The sequence below is a fragment of the Citrus clementina genome, unplaced genomic scaffold (assembly GCF_000493195.1).
Source record: "Citrus clementina cultivar Clemenules unplaced genomic scaffold, Citrus_clementina_v1.0 scaffold_1, whole genome shotgun sequence".
Lineage (NCBI taxonomy): Eukaryota > Viridiplantae > Streptophyta > Magnoliopsida > Sapindales > Rutaceae > Citrus > Citrus x clementina.
In genome coordinates this window covers 25,450,415-25,467,512 of record NW_006263303.1, presented here as the reverse complement: position 1 = coordinate 25,467,512, position 17,098 = coordinate 25,450,415, and the positions used below count along the sequence as shown (strand labels likewise).

Sequence of the window (17,098 nt, the reverse complement as noted above, 5' to 3'; positions counted from 1 at the left end):
TTCGCTTCACATTGATCCTCGCCCTCCGTAAGACCGTAACCATAAACCTACTTACCTGCCCGTACTCCGTCGCCTTCTTTTGTTTACCAGATAAGCAAGTATATGAAAATTGACCAGTGCTATGTTATGTTAAACGTAATATACACACATTTACAGTAACAATTTTAATGGTGGGGTTCGTTACTGTTACTATGAGTGTGTGTACGTTACGTTTAACGTAACATAGGGTGATCCATAAAAATTATTTAGACTGAATTTACGACATTTTAAATTTATCCAGAACTTCAATTCTGACCGTAGCATGTCAAAAATTATTTATTGGCAACTTAGTTTGAATCACAGCTCATCGACAATCAAGAAAGCAACTTCATTCTATGCTTGCATTCATTCAATTTTTACATTTTAACGTAGTTCATGAGAACATATACCATTACAAGTGTATTAATTAAGTGAATGACCATAATATATCAATAACTGAAATAATTTCTGCTTTCAAAGCGCATGTTAATTCTGATGATTTTTTCGACTAATTAAAACAATAAACACTATTTTGAACTAAAATTAACACCATTATAACATATCATATAATGGATACGACTGCTATTAAATGAGAAATACAACGACTATTACAAAGTACAAATATGAGAACATCTCTAAACCATACTTTTTTTTTTAAATAATTCACTTTCTTGGGTATATTGATGTTGTAAATTTTTTGAGTTTTTGAGTCATATTGAATATATGAAAAGGGTGAAATTATCTTCTTCTTCTTTTTTAATGCACCATATTCTCTATAAAAAAAAAAAAAAACTCAAATTCTAATGGTATATTAGACACAGTGCCGGCTGAGTTTCCAACAAAAGACGGAGCGTTTTGTTGTAGACTCAGAATATAACATGGCATTGGATGTATGACGGGATTTAGAGATTAGAGGAAGCAGGGAAACAAAAACTGAAGGCAGTGGCAGTGGGTCTCACTTGAAACCCCCAAATATTTACTTCTCAAAAATTTGCCATTGGATTTTATTCCAGGAAAGTGCTTAATCTGCATACGATTATCTTGACCAAATACATGGGCGTATCAATACAACGGGAACCAAATTTGATTTGGGACCTACCACATATTAAATCTCTGCCCCAGATCCCTAAGCATCAGATGTGGATATTACACAACTTCATTGTCTAATTGCTGGTGGAAGCCACCTTGCATGTCACCTTACTTTAACCCTAAATCGAAATGGCTAAAGATTTAAGACACTGTTGAAGCCAATTCAACAGACCGAATCAATGACCTTTCTGCCTCAACTTCTCCTTTATCTACAAGCAAGGGCACATAAAAGAGTTTAAGAATGTTGCCTGCATAATAGCTTATGCCCTTATGTCTTTAGATGGATCAACAAGAACAAACCAAAATCGGAAAAACATGTGATCTTGACAACGATTATGGAAGCAGATCCTTTGCTAAATCTGTAATTTAGGGTTTAATAAATTAATCCGGGCCACTGCCAAGTGCCATCTTTTTCTCTGTCGAGTTAATGATGTTGTTTTGTTTTCCTTGTTTTAATTAATGTTGCGGAGAGAAACAGATGGATGCAAATGGCTAGCCAGGTTTTGCAGAAAACATGAATGGTCTTGCATGTGACAAAAAGCTTTATAGCTTATTCCTCCATCAACATTTCAATGGTTCCATCTCACGTGCACATGGCTACGAATAAGGTCCATGCATGGATCGATCGATTTAGGAGTTTGGAGTTTGGACCATCTCGTGCTGCAGAGTTATGTGTCATGTATGTGTGTTGACACTTGCCAGGTCATTTTCGTTACAAAGATTATTGATACTCATAAATGTACGACTTACAAATCATAAATTTTGAGTTTGACACTTTAGTTTCATTTTGTAAATCCCTACGCTCTTTAAATATTTGTAACAATATATTTCAAACTTTAACTCAGACGTAATGAATGAAGGGGGATCCTCTTCTTATATAAATTTTTATTTTTTAACGTTCAATTTACATTTGATTACGTGTACTTCTTATCTAGTTTTGACTATCTAATTACATGTCCAATTTCTTACAAATGGTTTACATATACTTTTAAATCATCCAACTACATCATTTTTTTTATTATTTTTCTTTGTGAGAAGTGGGAGACTTTGCAAGATGACCCCCAAAATGCTTAGCAAATCATTTCGCGAGACATAAAGTTATAGTTGACCATATAAGACTGAAAAAATGATTGAGATTGTGGCAGACAAATCCTTTCGTTATGGCTTCAAATCAACTTAAGGGCGTGTTAAGTCTTAATAAGCAAGAGGAGCATTATTAATTTCAGAGCTCAAAATGGGACAAACAGGCTCCTTGGGGTTAAAATTTTTATGATTACAAGTTAACTTTTAGAGGCTCCTGCGATTAATTAGTAATTACCCATGGTTAAAACTCAAAATCATCGATATTATTTCATGATTAAAGAACCCATCTTTCGTCCACTAGTTTTTTTTAACCTTTTTAACTGTCATATTTGTCCCATTTTTGGTAATAGAGCTTCTATTACTTTCAAATTCAAAAGATTAGACAAAGCAAAATGGGACCCGTAGGCTTGAAGTACAAAATCCTGTAACTCGCAGTAAAGCAGATTCTCTAACATTTCGTCTGCATCCGTATTTTTGGCAAGCTTTAATTTATTGTCGTGTTTAATGGGGAATATAATGCACCAAAATTATTATTATTAAAAAAAAAAAGCTAATCACTTCAACCCCCCCAAAAAAAAAAAAAAAAAAAAAAAGATGATTCATGATATTTCTGTATTGCTCTTTGATTGACATCCTTAAAGCGGCTCACTGATTGAATAATTACAACAAATACATGTGGGGTGCTCTCTAATTGCATGTATAATGCACAATCGTCCAAGCTTTTTAGCTCCCATGCTCGCTGTTGAATCCAATTATTGAAGAATTCATCTTAAACCATTACTTTTGCTAACACCGCAATCGTAATCCAGATGCCTACCAAGAATAAATGTGTATAAATAAGCAAATAATTTAGTACTTCACCAATATAAAAACAATATACGTAGATGCAAGGTAGGCAAAAATAATTATATGAAGATTACAAACTCCTACTAACAACCATAAAAATACAAAATAAATAAGAGGGAAAATATAAACGTAAAATAATTCCATGACTGGTTTAATTTATCTAAATATATTACATTAATTGTCCTTGTGTTATATATATGGTTCCTTTCAATAATTTATTACGACCATGCCAACTCATGGGATATCATCATAAACCAACAACAACGAACCTTCCCCTTCTAGCTACCTTCTATAATTATAAAATTATTTTTCTTCTCGTTCGAGGGAATTATTAATTAAGATACTGCCTCCATTTCTAGCTGCTTCGTACTTCTGCAGAGAATATATATACATATACATACACACACAAACACATGCACATTAAGCAAGCAAAACCCAAATTCATTCATGGAAAATTAAATTAAATTAAATTAAATTAAAATGTGCTTGCTATGTTCTGATATGAAGATTTGATAATGCCTAATAAATTATAATTTTCCATATTGGGTGTGTTTGGGAGTGAGGTGCTGTAGCTTTTAAGCTGCAGCTGCTGTGAAGTAAAAGCTACAGCTGTGGAGTAGAAGTTAGGAAAAAAAACTTGCCCAAAGTCCAACTACAAGTATTACCAAACACCTTAGTAGCTGGGTTTTGACAGCGCAGCTACCTCACCACACTCCCAAACGGGCTAATTATCTTTACCAGTCCACCAGCACATTTAAAATTAATAAATAATTCCACTGAAAATTCAGTTCATCTGTTCACATCCATATTTGCTAAAACCTTCAAAGGTCCAGCTTTTTTTTTGTCCTCCTTCAAAAGAGTGTAAGTTACGTACCCTTTTTTTTCAAAATAAAAAAACACTTAAGTTATGTACTTAAATCTAATAATAATGATCCTGTGTGGAGCCATGTACGATTACCAATCTATACCATCAAACAAATCACCATCCAATACCAACACACGGACCCACCTGTATGGCACGTTAACAGTTTAAAGGCAAACGCTAATGCTGTATGATATACTACACGATCAACGGCTCCAAATTCAATTTTGAAAGTCTAAGCAGGGGGTAATCTGGAAAAAGAAAAAAAAAAAAGGATGGGTGAAAAATAATGCCACGTAAGCAGATGCCAAGCTGGCGTTGGCTCCAATTAGGATGGATGGAACATACATTGATTCACATGCACGCGCACGAAAGAGCTTTATAAAGCCTCTAAGCTTCTGTACCCTTCGCTTCACCTTCAATCAAAAGCGTGCAATTTTGCTCTCATTACTCTCTCCATCTCTTCATCAATTGCTAAGAGGCTCTTAGCCTTTGCAGTTCCTAAAAGTCTCTATAAACTTCCTCTTCTAGCTTGTTTTTTCTTTTTTCTTTTTTTTATTTTGTTAGACGTTTTACTTGTCACAAAAAGCAATGTACAAGCGGGAGCAAAAGCTTAGAGAAGATAGATATATGCAAGAGCGAAAGAACCCATCTTTCTCTTCGAGTCTTCTCGATGAAATCTACCGTTCAACCGACGACGGCGTCGCAAAGTCGCCAGACTTGAAGTTCTACAGAGAAACCATGAATACCAGACAGAGCAGAAGCAGGGGCAGAAGCAGCAAGCCAGTTGAAGAAGAACAAATGTCAAGCCTTCAGCGGGCTTGTTTGATCGAGAAGTGGATGGACAAGAAGGTTGGCGAGAAGGCAAACGCGAAACAGAGGCAGGTTTGGAATGACTGCGAGAGGAGGTTGCATCGTGATCATGACCATGATCAGGATGTTATGTTCTTTAGCTCCACTTCGAGCTCATCAGATTCGAGTTCCGGTGGATTCTCATCGTCTGATACGGATTCATTGTACGGCTCGAGATCGGGAGCTTCTTTTTTTGAGCCCCGAAGGCCTAAGCCTGTGAGGACTAGCGTAGCAGCAGCTCAGGCTCAGCCAGAGAAAGCAAAGAAAACAGAGAGAACAGAGAGGGCTGCTCTGTTTTATGAACAGAGAGAATTGCATTTGTTTGATGATTATCAGTATCGTCACTACAATTCCGCCACACCAAAGCAGCTTGATGGCACCGATCTCATAAAGTCAAAATCAAGGGCCTTGAAAATTTACAACAATCTCAAGAAAGTGAAGCAGCCCATTTCGCCCGGTGGTCGCCTCGCAAGTTTCATTAACTCGCTTTTCACAGCAGGAAACGCAAAGAAAACAAAGAATTCAGCAAGCTCGCTGAACGCAAGTTATGATGATGATGTCATGAACGCTGTGAGGGGCTCAAAGTCAGGGCAGGTATCAACTTGTTCTTCGGCTTCTTCGTTCTCAAGATCATGTTTAAGCAAAAGCTCGCCTTCTACGAGGGAAAGACTGCGCAATGGGGCTCAAAGAAGCGTCAGGTTTTACCCAGTTAGCGTTATCGTGGACGAAGATTGCAGACCATGCGGTCACAAATGCTTATACGAGGAAGATAATACAAGCTTAATGTCGGTTTCAGTAGCTACAGCTTGGAAAATTGGGAAATCACCGTCAAGAAAGAACGAAGTCGAGCGTGTCGGAGAAATGGCTCGAGAGTTCTTGAAAGATTACCACCAAAATCAGAAGAAAAATGATGTTATTATGCGAGATGTTCGTGTTAATTATGATGATGATGATGATGATGCGGCCAGTTGTTCAAGTTCGGATTTGTTTGAGCTTGATCATCTTAACGTTATTGGAAACGATAGGTATTGTGAAGAGCTTCCGGTGTATGAAACCACTCATGTTGGTACCAATCGTGCCATTGCTAATGGCTTGATAATGTAACTTTTATTAATTTGTCATGTGATACAGCTAAAATCCAAGCTATTGTAAATTATTGCTTAAGTTTTGTTTTGTTGTGCTAAATTGTTGATGATAAAATTTTGAGATTTTATTTTTGTGTCATATTTTATGACTTATAAAATGTGAATGCCGAAAAAGGAACAAAGCGATGATGGGATGGGATTTTCTGAAAAAAGTGACAAGTTGAATGGGGATGCGTTAATTCTCTCGATGGATTATCAAGAAACTGGAGAGATACTGACAGTATTGATAGGAGAAGAAAAAAGAAGAAAAGAGAGAGAGAGAGAGAGGGGTGGGAAAATGAAAGATTCGAGATCGTAATCACAAGCAAAATGAGAGGAGTGATGGTAAAGGCAAAGCCAGATCTTCGCCCATGGGAATAGAGAAAGTTGAGAGCTTTTGCTTTCTTTTCTCTTTTTCTTTCTTGAATTGAATTGAATTGAATCAATGTGTTGGCAACATTGCCACTACTATTCTCTCTTGTCCCAAAAACCAAAGAGCCATACCCAAAAGAGGACACGCCTGCTCTGGATGCCTAACCCTCTCAAACAAGTCTTCTCCCAAAATGGTATCCTCATCATTCTAATAATTTACTTTAATTTTACTATTTTTATTGACATGAACCACTTGCTCTCAGGCTCTTCAATTTCAAAGGTAGAGTTTAGAGACATGCTCAGGCTCTGCTCACAATTGGTGAAGGTCCCTTTTTTTTTTTCTGACAGATCTCAGTAACTGGAATACTGCAAACTTGTTATTCCAATCATAGCTAAACCCTAGCACTTTGGAAATGATTCAAATAAATAGCCAAAACTCTCGTTGTTATAAAAACTCTTTGTATTAGTGAATTCCGTATATTTAAATGGAGATAAAGATAATAATTATAGTACGTTAATCACCATAGATTTTATGGTGCATAAATATATTCTTACCTTCACCTAATAATAAATGAGATTGATTAACACTAAAAACATCTTCTATTGACTTAAATTTTAAGAATTTAAGTGTCATTTTACCTTTCTTTTGTTAGTGGAACTTTCTCGGACCAATAACTTACACAAATTATTGCACCAAAATCAATGGAAATCTAATAAACATGTACACTTGCGAGTCATTGTTAAAGGTGATGGAATGTGAGGTTAGTTTACAGCAAGATAGAAATGTCCTTCCTTCTTTATTAACTATCTCTCCCTTGTGACAGAAAAATAATTGCGGTGGGCGACGTTCGGGCAAATTTAGATTGAAAATTGAAGTATAACAATGATAAGGGGTCCCATTCGAGGAATCTTACAAATATGGTTGCCATTTAATTGACTGCATTAACCATACTCCATACTCCATATTAAAAGCTTATGTGTGTATTGATAACATTATTAAGCATATGCTCATGCCATCGCATATTAAGTGTTATTATCACTTGTTACGCGGCTAACACAAGTCTTTGTCTTACATATTAAGCTTCATCACCGTGTAAACGTATAATTATAAATCATGACAACGAACACATGGATTCCTCCTTGAACTATACGAATCTGAAAGGTCTCCTTGAATTTAGCTATGCATGAAGTGAAAATGTGGAAATGTGAGATGAGAATAATAAATTCTTGAGAGGATTCATGTTCATTGTGAATAGACCTAATAATGACCTATACATACATAAATCATAAAATTAATAAAATTTAGTACGTGACAAGCATGCAGAAGAAGCCCCACTCAAAAGAATCTCTCTTAGTCAAAAATCTAACATGATCAAATCATTAGAAGCTTATTTTTTAGGTGTTCGTGGATTCGTAACTAATTCAAACAAAAATTATTTTAAAGGTTTTTCTAATGGGTTTGCTTTATAGTTCCAAGTGTGTAAAAAATTAGTTAATAAAGTTGGGTGATTATGTGAGATTAAATTATAGGACTAAACAATGCAGTTATTGGGATTAAAAATTGATTAGGAGGGGCTGATCAATCCCCTAAACTTGATTTGTTAATGTGTAAATAAAAGATTCCGTACAGTTGGTGAGGCAGGGAAATGATGAGAAGAATATTAATGGGAACATTAATTTCACATTTGGATGGTGAAGAACTGAAGATTGAAAGTTAAAAAGAACAAATTAAATTAAAACCTAATTGCCTAGGCGTTGACTATTCTGGCTAGTTTCCCTCCCACCACAATCATGATATTCGACTTCTCATATTCATTGCTCTTTGACATTTGTTTGTAATTGTTTTTGTTTATATATTACTCGTTATAATTGATTCGGCTCATACTATGAAACAATGGCTAAATGGGGGTTTTTTTTTTTTTAAATTAAGAAAAACTTTCAACATTAAAAAGACTACGACGATATGAAAAAAAGATAGCAGTAAATATAAGAGTTATGTAGTTTTTAACTGAAAATTCTTGAAGTGTAAATGCTTGCACTCGGGAAAAAAAAAAATCGGACTTTGAAAATTTTTATTTGACTTTCTAAATTTAACAAGTTTAAAAGATTTCCAACACGAGGGAACAATAAATTAGTTATAAAGAATTGTAGTAGAGATGAGATTTTAATTTATAATTTTACTTAGTGATTTATATATGGTTCCTAATAATAAACTAGATCTCTTTAGAATTTTCTTTTTAGCCCAATCTCCACCTCATCCATTTGAGCAGAATTTAAACTCCAAAATTTTTATTTTCAGTAAAAATTTTACCGACTCAACTAGTTGTAGTAGAAACCCATACTCTCATTGAATTTTCTCAGGGAATTACAAACGGTTCAAATTGCTATATATGCATCTATTTTTTTTTTTCTTTTTCCTGTGCATTTGCATGGTAAGACAGTCGATGACATATTAACTACCAAATGATGATGAAGAGCTCTAGGCAGTTAGCTTGTTGTTGTTGTTGTTGTTATTATTACTATTATTATAGTTCCTTAAATTCCAATCTAGCTCTTTCTAAAGAATAAGAAGATAAGAATTGTTCATTGTTTTTATCATTAAGCGATGATCAAACAGTGCTGGCATTACAAACGTTACCAAAACAGGCAAAACTCACCCAACAAACAATCATACGTTGAATTTAAAATGAGATATATATATATATATATATATACGAATTTTCAGGGTCTCACCAACCAACAATTATTTTCTGTAAAATTCTCTTCTTCCATCAAAATATCATCATCTAATTTGTATCAACTAATTAAATTGCTGTTAGGTATGTCCATAAACGAGCTGTATATATATACACATACATACATATAGCCGTTCCAATTTAAACAAATTAAAACCGCGTGAAAGTTGGCCATTGAATAGAATTTGGTCCACAAGATGATTTACATATGCTTTTGCTTTGCTTTGCTTTACTAGTGAAAAAGACAAAGACGTTTAATCAATCGGCGATCCCTAGGCCTTGAGTTTCCACGCCATATCTAGCAGCTTTAATTTCTTTTCCCTATCATTCAAAGTACAAAAGCCAATGTTGAAGATGATGTTTGATCGATCCATCCATCAAAAATGCATAAGAACATTGTCTTTTTCTTCCCCCGCTTTTCAATTTCTTGCTTCACAAACAACATTATTAATAACAATCATAGTAACTCTAATTACCAATTGGTTACGTCAAAAGCTGGTGTCATTTGGAGCTATAGCTAAGCCCCCGTGCGCACCCACTGGTCATAGGCTCATCATACTTTGGACTAGAAGGACCACTCTACTCAGTTCACTTGTTTATGTGGTCCAGACTTTGCTGCTAGGCATTGGCCTCGAATTTTAGTGAATCACGCCCAGTTATCTGTTTCGTCATTTACGTTAAAATTTACTTTGACATTATCGCCCATCATAGCTACCTTTTCAGAAGAAAATTACAAGTGTGTCACGGTCGATATTCCCTCATGATCAAAGTGTTGATATTCACTATGAATTGAGGGATGAGAATGAATCAAAAAGGTCGCCGAGACCAAGAATCAAACACTTTGGAAATCATACTGTTTGACTATTGCTAAATTATGTATAATTAAAGTATTAATTCATCAAGAAATCCGCAAAAATTAAGCACTTGATGACAACTATACATTTCTATAATTACCACTAGACTGTGTGTATGCATGCTTCCCCTCTCGTTGCCTGCATTAGTTGGCATCAGAGTTTAGCAAGTAACAAACAATAGCATAACATGAATATTGCAGGCACCCCTCAGATGAAAAAGACCGGTCTATTGGGGTCACGAAAGTCGCCGGTGGTGAGCTCTGCGGGGCAGCAAAGAAAGCCCACCAGCACTGGCCACTCTCGTGGATGTTGTCGCGGATTTAGTGATTGCATGAGCATGGGGTCAATGGTCTCAAAAAAACAACAGAATCCGCAATGCCAGCAGCAACACCACTGTCACCAATCTACATTAAAATTGGAAGAGCAGGTAGTTTGGACCAAAAGTAAATCTGATTAGGTTCATGGTGGTGGAACTATGTTAAGGCCTAGAATTGAAGATTGAAAACTTTTCAGAAAAAAATAAAGCTTTTAAACTGAAGTTTTATTGTTGATTCCCTCAAATTTGCTCTTCTTATGTTATAATCCCGGTAGTGCGTGGCTGATTGCATACACACAAACCTTATAAATTTAAATTTGAGTGATTTGTGTACAAGATTTAGTTATATCCTGAAAACTTTTTACAATGTAGATCATTTTACGTATCAAGAAAGCACACAAAGAATGAAAGGAGTGCGTGTATTATTAGCTTCTTCATTCTTCTGTGAAAGATTGCTGTGCTCTCACATAATAGATAACAGCTCTGCTGTTACATAATATATAATCTTTGAAGGGTAGGTCTATTTCGGCTAGATAGGCCCAAAAAAGTGGTGAACCTTTGATCCAAGAGTTGTATGCAAATTAAATTATGTTCCATTTTTTGGGCTCATTGAACAGGTGGGAGATCTAACAAGGGAGGTCTTTGATGGGTAGGTCTATGTCGGCTAGATAGGCCCAAAAAAGTGGTGAACCTTTGATCCAAGAGTTGTATGCAAATTGAATTATGTTCCATTTTTTGGGCTCATTGAACAGGTGGGAGATCTAACAGGGGAGGTCCAAAGGCAGAAAGAATTACGGATCATATACAGGAAGAGACTAGAAAGAACGCAAGACTATCTACGCCACTGTCTTCAAATAGCACAGGACAATGGAGTGTTGGAGCTCATGACTAACAACAAAGAAGATCAACATCAATCTCTTCTTTCCTCCAACACTGGCAGCGTCATTGCTAGTCCTCTAGTTCAAACTCCTTTGCACCAACATTCTCATCAAACTCCTTTGCACCGTTATTGTAGTCAAACTCCTTTGCTACAACAGTCTGATCTTGCGGTTACAGTCAGTCAAGCAAAAATGAACGGATGGTACATTGACCCCAAAGAGGTAAGGGTTCTGTAAGTGGGTACCCATGGTGATGGTGCATTTCATTCCAAGTTGGTTTTTGTATTTTAAAAAATACAAAGATCAATTGAGAATTTTCTTGTTTCTAAATGCTTGATGCTGACAGTTCATAACATTATTATCATCACATGCAATATTAATTAAAGGCATGATGCATGTAATTGGGAATAAACAGATAGATTTGCAAGAGAAAATAGGCCAAGGAACTACAGCAAACATCTACAGAGCCATTTGGAGAGGACTTGACGTTGCAGTGAAGTGCATATACCCTGATTTTTTTCACACGAACGAAAACGCCGTAACATTTTTCGCACAAGAAGTGGACACATTGTCAAGGCAGCGACATCGTTTTGTGCTGCAGCTGATGGGCGCGTGCCTGGAGCCTCCGTATCGCGGCTGGTTGGTGACGGAGCTTTTGGGCACGACACTGAAGGAGTGGCTGCATGGACCAGGCAGTCAGAGGCGAAAAGAGAGAATGGTCCCGCTTCCTCCTTTTGAAGAGAGATTGGCTAGAGCCTTGGAAATTGCTCAAGCAATGCAATATCTGCATGAGCAGAAACCAAAGGTGATTCATCGAGACTTGAAGCCTAGCAACATTTTCTTGGATGATGCCAAGCATGTAAGAATTGCGGACTTTGGTCATGCTCGGTTTTTGTCTGATGGAGAGATGGCACTCACCGGCGAAACAGGCAAGAAACAACGTCACATTTTATTACTTCTCCCTTAAATTATTATCTATGCACTAAATTTATGATAGAGTGATATGCCTTGTTTCAAGTTCAAGGGGTGGACAAAAATCAAATCAGTTTTTATTATCCCTTATCTCATGATTTAAATTTGCGTGATCAGTTAAATAAAAATACTTAAAATCCACTCAATTCATCCTTAGGGCAATACATAATATATTTAGTGGTAAGCTACATTATTAAAAGGAATAAATTTTAAAATGTCATAATATTGTAATTGGATTTGAAGGGCCAAATAATAAAATTGCATAAAAATAGGTAAATTGCGGTCTAACTCTTATTTATCTTGTTGAGTTGTGTCCCATATTAGATAGTAAAGAATAGTTACTCGGGTTCATAAGTAGGATGAGTCATTCTACTTAATAGACTAATATTTTGGATAGAATATCTAAATATTCTAAATCAAGCCCCCCAACAAAATTGAATCTTTTTTTAAACCTCTATGTATTTCTACCCTTGTTTTGTGCACTTAATGCTAGAAATTTTATGCTATTTTTATCATTTCAGGAACTTTCGTGTATATGGCACCAGAGGTGATTCAAATGCGGAGCCTTATAGTGAAAAAAGTGATGTTTATAGTTTTGGTATTATTCTAAATGAGATCATTACTGGAAATCATCCATATATTGAAACAGACTACAAACCAGCGAAGGTATGAAGAGCTTAATTATTAGATATTTAATTATGTTCGTATGTGGTCGGGTAGGGTGGGGGTGGGGGTGGGGGGAAGGGGAGTGGGCGGAGGGGGAAGTTCAAGAATGACAATCATTTTCCAAAGCATTTGAAATAAGCGTTGTTTTCTGAACATGATTAAAGAGTAGTAATACTAACCAAAGCTAGTGTTATTTATTTATTGGGTATCTGAATTGTTGATAGATTGCTATGGAAGTTGGAGAGGGGAAGCTAAGGCCTGCTCTTCCGGAGGAGGATGGGCAACTGAGAGAGCTCATTGAGCTTATTTGCCTTTCATGGGATGGAGATGCTTCTGTTAGACCATCCTTTTCATCCATTACCTGTAGTCTCAAAAATATTCAAATGAAAGTTACAGAAACTATTTGAGATTAGTAATTAACTATATCAGAGTTCAAGTAGTGTTCGGATGTTACAGCGCATTTTAACTATTTAAGCACTACTGTAAATGTATATATATACTTATTTTCTCGTAAATTCTGACAATAGAGAAATATTATATTATCAACTCTATTTATACGATAGAGATCCTCTACTCATGTTAGATTTCATCTTACCAAATATATGAATGTGATTAAAAAAAAAAAATTATAGAGTTAAAATATCTCATATCGTCTGAGTATAACTATTGGACTAGTAATATAACCTTGCGGTAACTTTCAGACTATAATTTAACCTTTGAATATCTATTAAGCTTATGAGTTCCTATAGGTGGGTGGGCTCATTTTCCATAGTTTTTACCTTCTTGGATTTATCTGCAATAAGTTTAGGTTGTTCTATTATGATTTTGTAATTGAATTATAATTTTGGAGATTACATACTTAGTAATCTTATTATTTGAGTGAAAATTGGATCAAATTCGATGAAGTTATTGAGACAATTGTGAAATATTTGATAAGTGTGATCGACAAATATTGAATGGCTGTACCGAGCACGTGATGTGTGGACAAACCTAATTTTTCTCTCGCAACAATCGTGAAAGGAGTACAGTGGAGCGGCACACAGATACTCCACTCAAGTCCCTTTCACAACGCACTCAAGGTGATTTCATTAGGTTCATTAGAATCCGCCCCACACTCCTATTAGCTGCAGATACTTCAAAGACTTTCAATCACACACAAGTGGAAGACTTTCAATCACACACAAGTGGAAGATAAAGTGGATATTTTTCTGAATTCTTCCAAAGAATTTACAAAAGAGAGCTGGACCAGTCACAAACGAAGATGTAAATTAAGGTAAATTATTACCCTGTGATCGGTGATCACTCTAATCAAAGACAATGGAAAGGAGAATCTATGAAGCAGCGGTGGACGGCAGTGTAGCTTCTTTGATTCACTTGCTTCAAGAGGATGCTCTAGTTCTTGATAGATTCATGGTGAGTTGTCACTCTGAGACTCCTTTGCACATAGCTTCAATGCTTGGACATGTAGATTTCGTGCAGGAAATCGTTAGTCAAAAGCCTGAGTTAGCCGGAGAGCTCGATTCCCGAAAAGCATCCCCACTCCACTTGGCAAGTGCAAAAGGGTACCTTGTTATAGTGAAAAAATTGGTATCCGTTAATCCTGAAATGTGTTATGTTCGCGATCGAGATGGGAGAAATCCTTTACATGTTGCAGCCATCAAGGGTCATGTTAATGTCTTGAGAGAGTTAGTTCAAGTAAGACCCCAGGCAGCTCGAATGTTGATGGACAGAGGTGAGACAATTCTACATGCGTGTGTGAGATATAACCAGCTGGAGTCAATGAAGTTTTTGTTGGACATATTGGGTGATCGCGAGGTTGTGAATTATAAGAATAATGATGGCAACACTATCTTGCATCTGGCAGTAGCTGATAAACAAACAGAGGTATGCTTAACTTATCAAATGAGTTACAATTTTAACTGATAAAATCTCATTTACCATTAATCTTTCTGTATGTCCATGAATATTAATTTTTAATTTTATGTTCTTCACGACCTAATACAGTAGTTTTTAAAGGATAAGGATCATTAGGTTCTCTGTTTCAAGGTCAAATCTACAACATGTTAAGTTACTGTTCGACTTATGTATATAACTTAAGTTTACAAGTGTTCTGATCAACAGTAGAAATTAAGAGTGAGCTAATAATTAAACCTCCTTCGGTAGAACCAATATATCCATTCCAAATATATATATATATGTATATATATATATTAGAAGTGTTTAAATCTGAAATTTTAAAGTGTGGGAACGTCCGAAAAAACGCATAAACCATGCGGTTTAAGTATTTTAAATTTTAAAATTTTTCTAAATATTTCCCGCACTTTATGATCCTGAACTAAAAAGCTATTGTATATATATCCATTCAATTTAAACAGAAGAGAAAGTTTTACATGAGTCAATTCATTGATTTAAATTTGTTTCCTCTCATTATATAATTGGTATATCGCATGTCATTGATATCTCAAAATTTGATTAGATCAGCATACAAACGATCATTTGGTGTGCCTATCCCATAAAAAGCTTCCTGTTTTTACACTTATCAAATGTTTTAATTTACTAAAATTATAATATACTTTAGTTTATGGTATTGTCTCCCTCCTTACAACAAGCGAAGATCTTTTAACTTAAGCTTTCAAGTTTAGTGGAATAATCCATAGAAAGCCATGGGCATTCTTGAGAATTGAATGCAGCACTTGGTGAATATATATATGACAAAATAATTAAAATGAAACTAACTTGTTTTATTCGGTACATTTCTTGTAATTGTCTTGAATTTTCAGGCCATAAAGGTTTTGACAACTAGTACCACGATAGAAGTGAATGCTCTGAATGCAAATGGCCTCACAGCATTGGATATTTTACCACAAATCAAAGGAGACGAGAAAGACAGCGAGATCGTTGAGTTACTTGGACGCGCTTCAGCAATCAGTGCTCGTGATGAAGGGAAGAAGAAGAAGAAGAAGAAAACCAAAACCCCATCAAAATCCCACGTAAATAACGAGAACCTAGCAAGGCAAGATGAATATGATTGGCTGAGAAAGAAACGCAGTACCTTAATGGTGGTGGCATCACTGATCGCAACCATGGCGTTCCAAGTCGGGGCGAACCCTCCCGGCGGATTATGGCAAGACAATTTCGTTGGCGACGCGAAAACGCCAGCACACAATGCGGGGTCTTCAATTCTGGCTGATCTAAGCCCGGAGGCATACGGTCACTTCCTCACTTCAAACTCTATAGCCTTTGTAGCGGCTCTCAGCATAATATTGTTGCTCGTTAGTGGGTTACCAATTAGGAGCAGGATTCTCATGTGGGTTTTGATGGTGATAATGTGGGTTGCAATTACGGCAATTGCTGTCACTTATTTACTTTCCATGTCTGCATTCACTCCTGCTCATCAAGCGAATACGTATGCTTCCGTTATTGGATATGTAATTTTGGTGTGGATTGGCTTGTGCGCGATCCTTTTTTTCGGCCATACGATTCGACTAATGGTGAGGATCATCAAGTTTATTAGAAAATTAATCAGGAGACAACGAAGGAGATCATCATCATCGCCATCATCTTCCTCAGGCTCAATGTTGGTGAACCACCGTGCAAGTGCAGCATCTAATTTGGGCAATTTAAATAACGTGTAGAAAAGGATGCCATTTGCACAGAGGGATGTTTCCCTTGTATTGTACACGTGTCTAGTTATAGTAAAATTGATGTACTTTTTTTATACATTCGTAACATCTCTTTGAAACTTTATGACAACCCACTTTATATATTATTTTTTCTCTTTGATAAACTTTAACCGGATTTTTGGAGTCCCGTTGCACTCGCAGAGACTCAGTTTAAACACTGGAGAGGGGCTCAGCTATTAGTGACTAAATGGCCCAACATTCTATACTCAACTCAGCTCGTCCTGATTGTTTGTGTATTCAAAAAGGTGTTGAGATTCTTAAAAGATAGCTTTACTTGCATTGACCTCCTATGGCGAAAGCAAGAGTTGGGGTTCCAATCAAAGGGGAACACGTTTAATTTGAACATTGGAGAGGAATCCAATTCAATATCATCCCGGCCCAGTCTCCCCTTTGGATTAATTAGGCCCATATAGTCAAGCCCAAGCCCGCAGCTTATGGTTCCTTGTGACAAACACAGCGTTTCACTCTTAATAGACCACACACACACATATATGTATGTGTGTGAATATGATGTATTCGATTTTTATGTTTGAATCCTTCGTAATTCCCCCCTCCCCTCAATCATTAGTTATATGCCTAACATTTTATGAACAAATTGAATCTTAGTGAATGATTAGATGCTTAACATATTATCTAAATAATGTAATAATAGCATATGACATGGCGGCTAAGGCAACAGCAAGTTCCATGGACACGATAACCTCGTCAAAATGGTCTCTTTCAACTGGTGGGGTAGTTGAACGAAATT

At 36.1% G+C, this 17,098-nt stretch overlaps 2 protein-coding genes and 1 pseudogene across 2 annotated transcripts; all 3 read left to right on the top strand.

The window, feature by feature from the left end:
- Positions 1 to 4,329: 4,329 nt before the first annotated feature.
- LOC18055320 (protein BIG GRAIN 1-like B) lies at positions 4,330 to 5,887 on the top strand. The gene has a single exon (XM_006452960.2). The coding sequence runs from the start codon at positions 4,490 to 4,492 to the stop codon at positions 5,852 to 5,854; it is 1,365 nt and encodes a 454-aa protein (XP_006453023.1). The 5' UTR covers positions 4,330 to 4,489; the 3' UTR covers positions 5,855 to 5,887.
- A 4,135-nt stretch (positions 5,888 to 10,022) lies between these two features.
- On the top strand, positions 10,023 to 13,074 carry LOC18055319 (annotated as a pseudogene).
- An 894-nt stretch (positions 13,075 to 13,968) lies between these two features.
- On the top strand, positions 13,969 to 16,376 carry LOC112095852 (ankyrin repeat-containing protein BDA1-like). Its single transcript, XM_024178388.1, has 2 exons — positions 13,969 to 14,551; positions 15,448 to 16,376. Exons 1-2 carry the CDS (start codon positions 13,985 to 13,987, stop codon positions 16,300 to 16,302), a joined length of 1,422 nt encoding a protein of 473 aa, XP_024034156.1. The 5' UTR covers positions 13,969 to 13,984; the 3' UTR covers positions 16,303 to 16,376.
- Positions 16,377 to 17,098: the final 722 nt, after the last annotated feature.

Excerpts from the sequence above, each read along its gene's own strand:
- LOC18055320 (XM_006452960.2), top strand. The coding sequence starts at position 4,490 with ATGTACAAGCGGGAGCAAAAGCTTAGAGAAGATAGATATATGCAAGAG.
- LOC112095852 (XM_024178388.1), top strand. The coding sequence starts at position 13,985 with ATGGAAAGGAGAATCTATGAAGCAGCGGTGGACGGCAGTGTAGCTTCT. Across the intron at positions 14,552-15,447 it reads TAGCTGATAAACAAACAGAG|GCCATAAAGGTTTTGACAAC; the intron begins GTATGCTTAACT and ends TTGAATTTTCAG.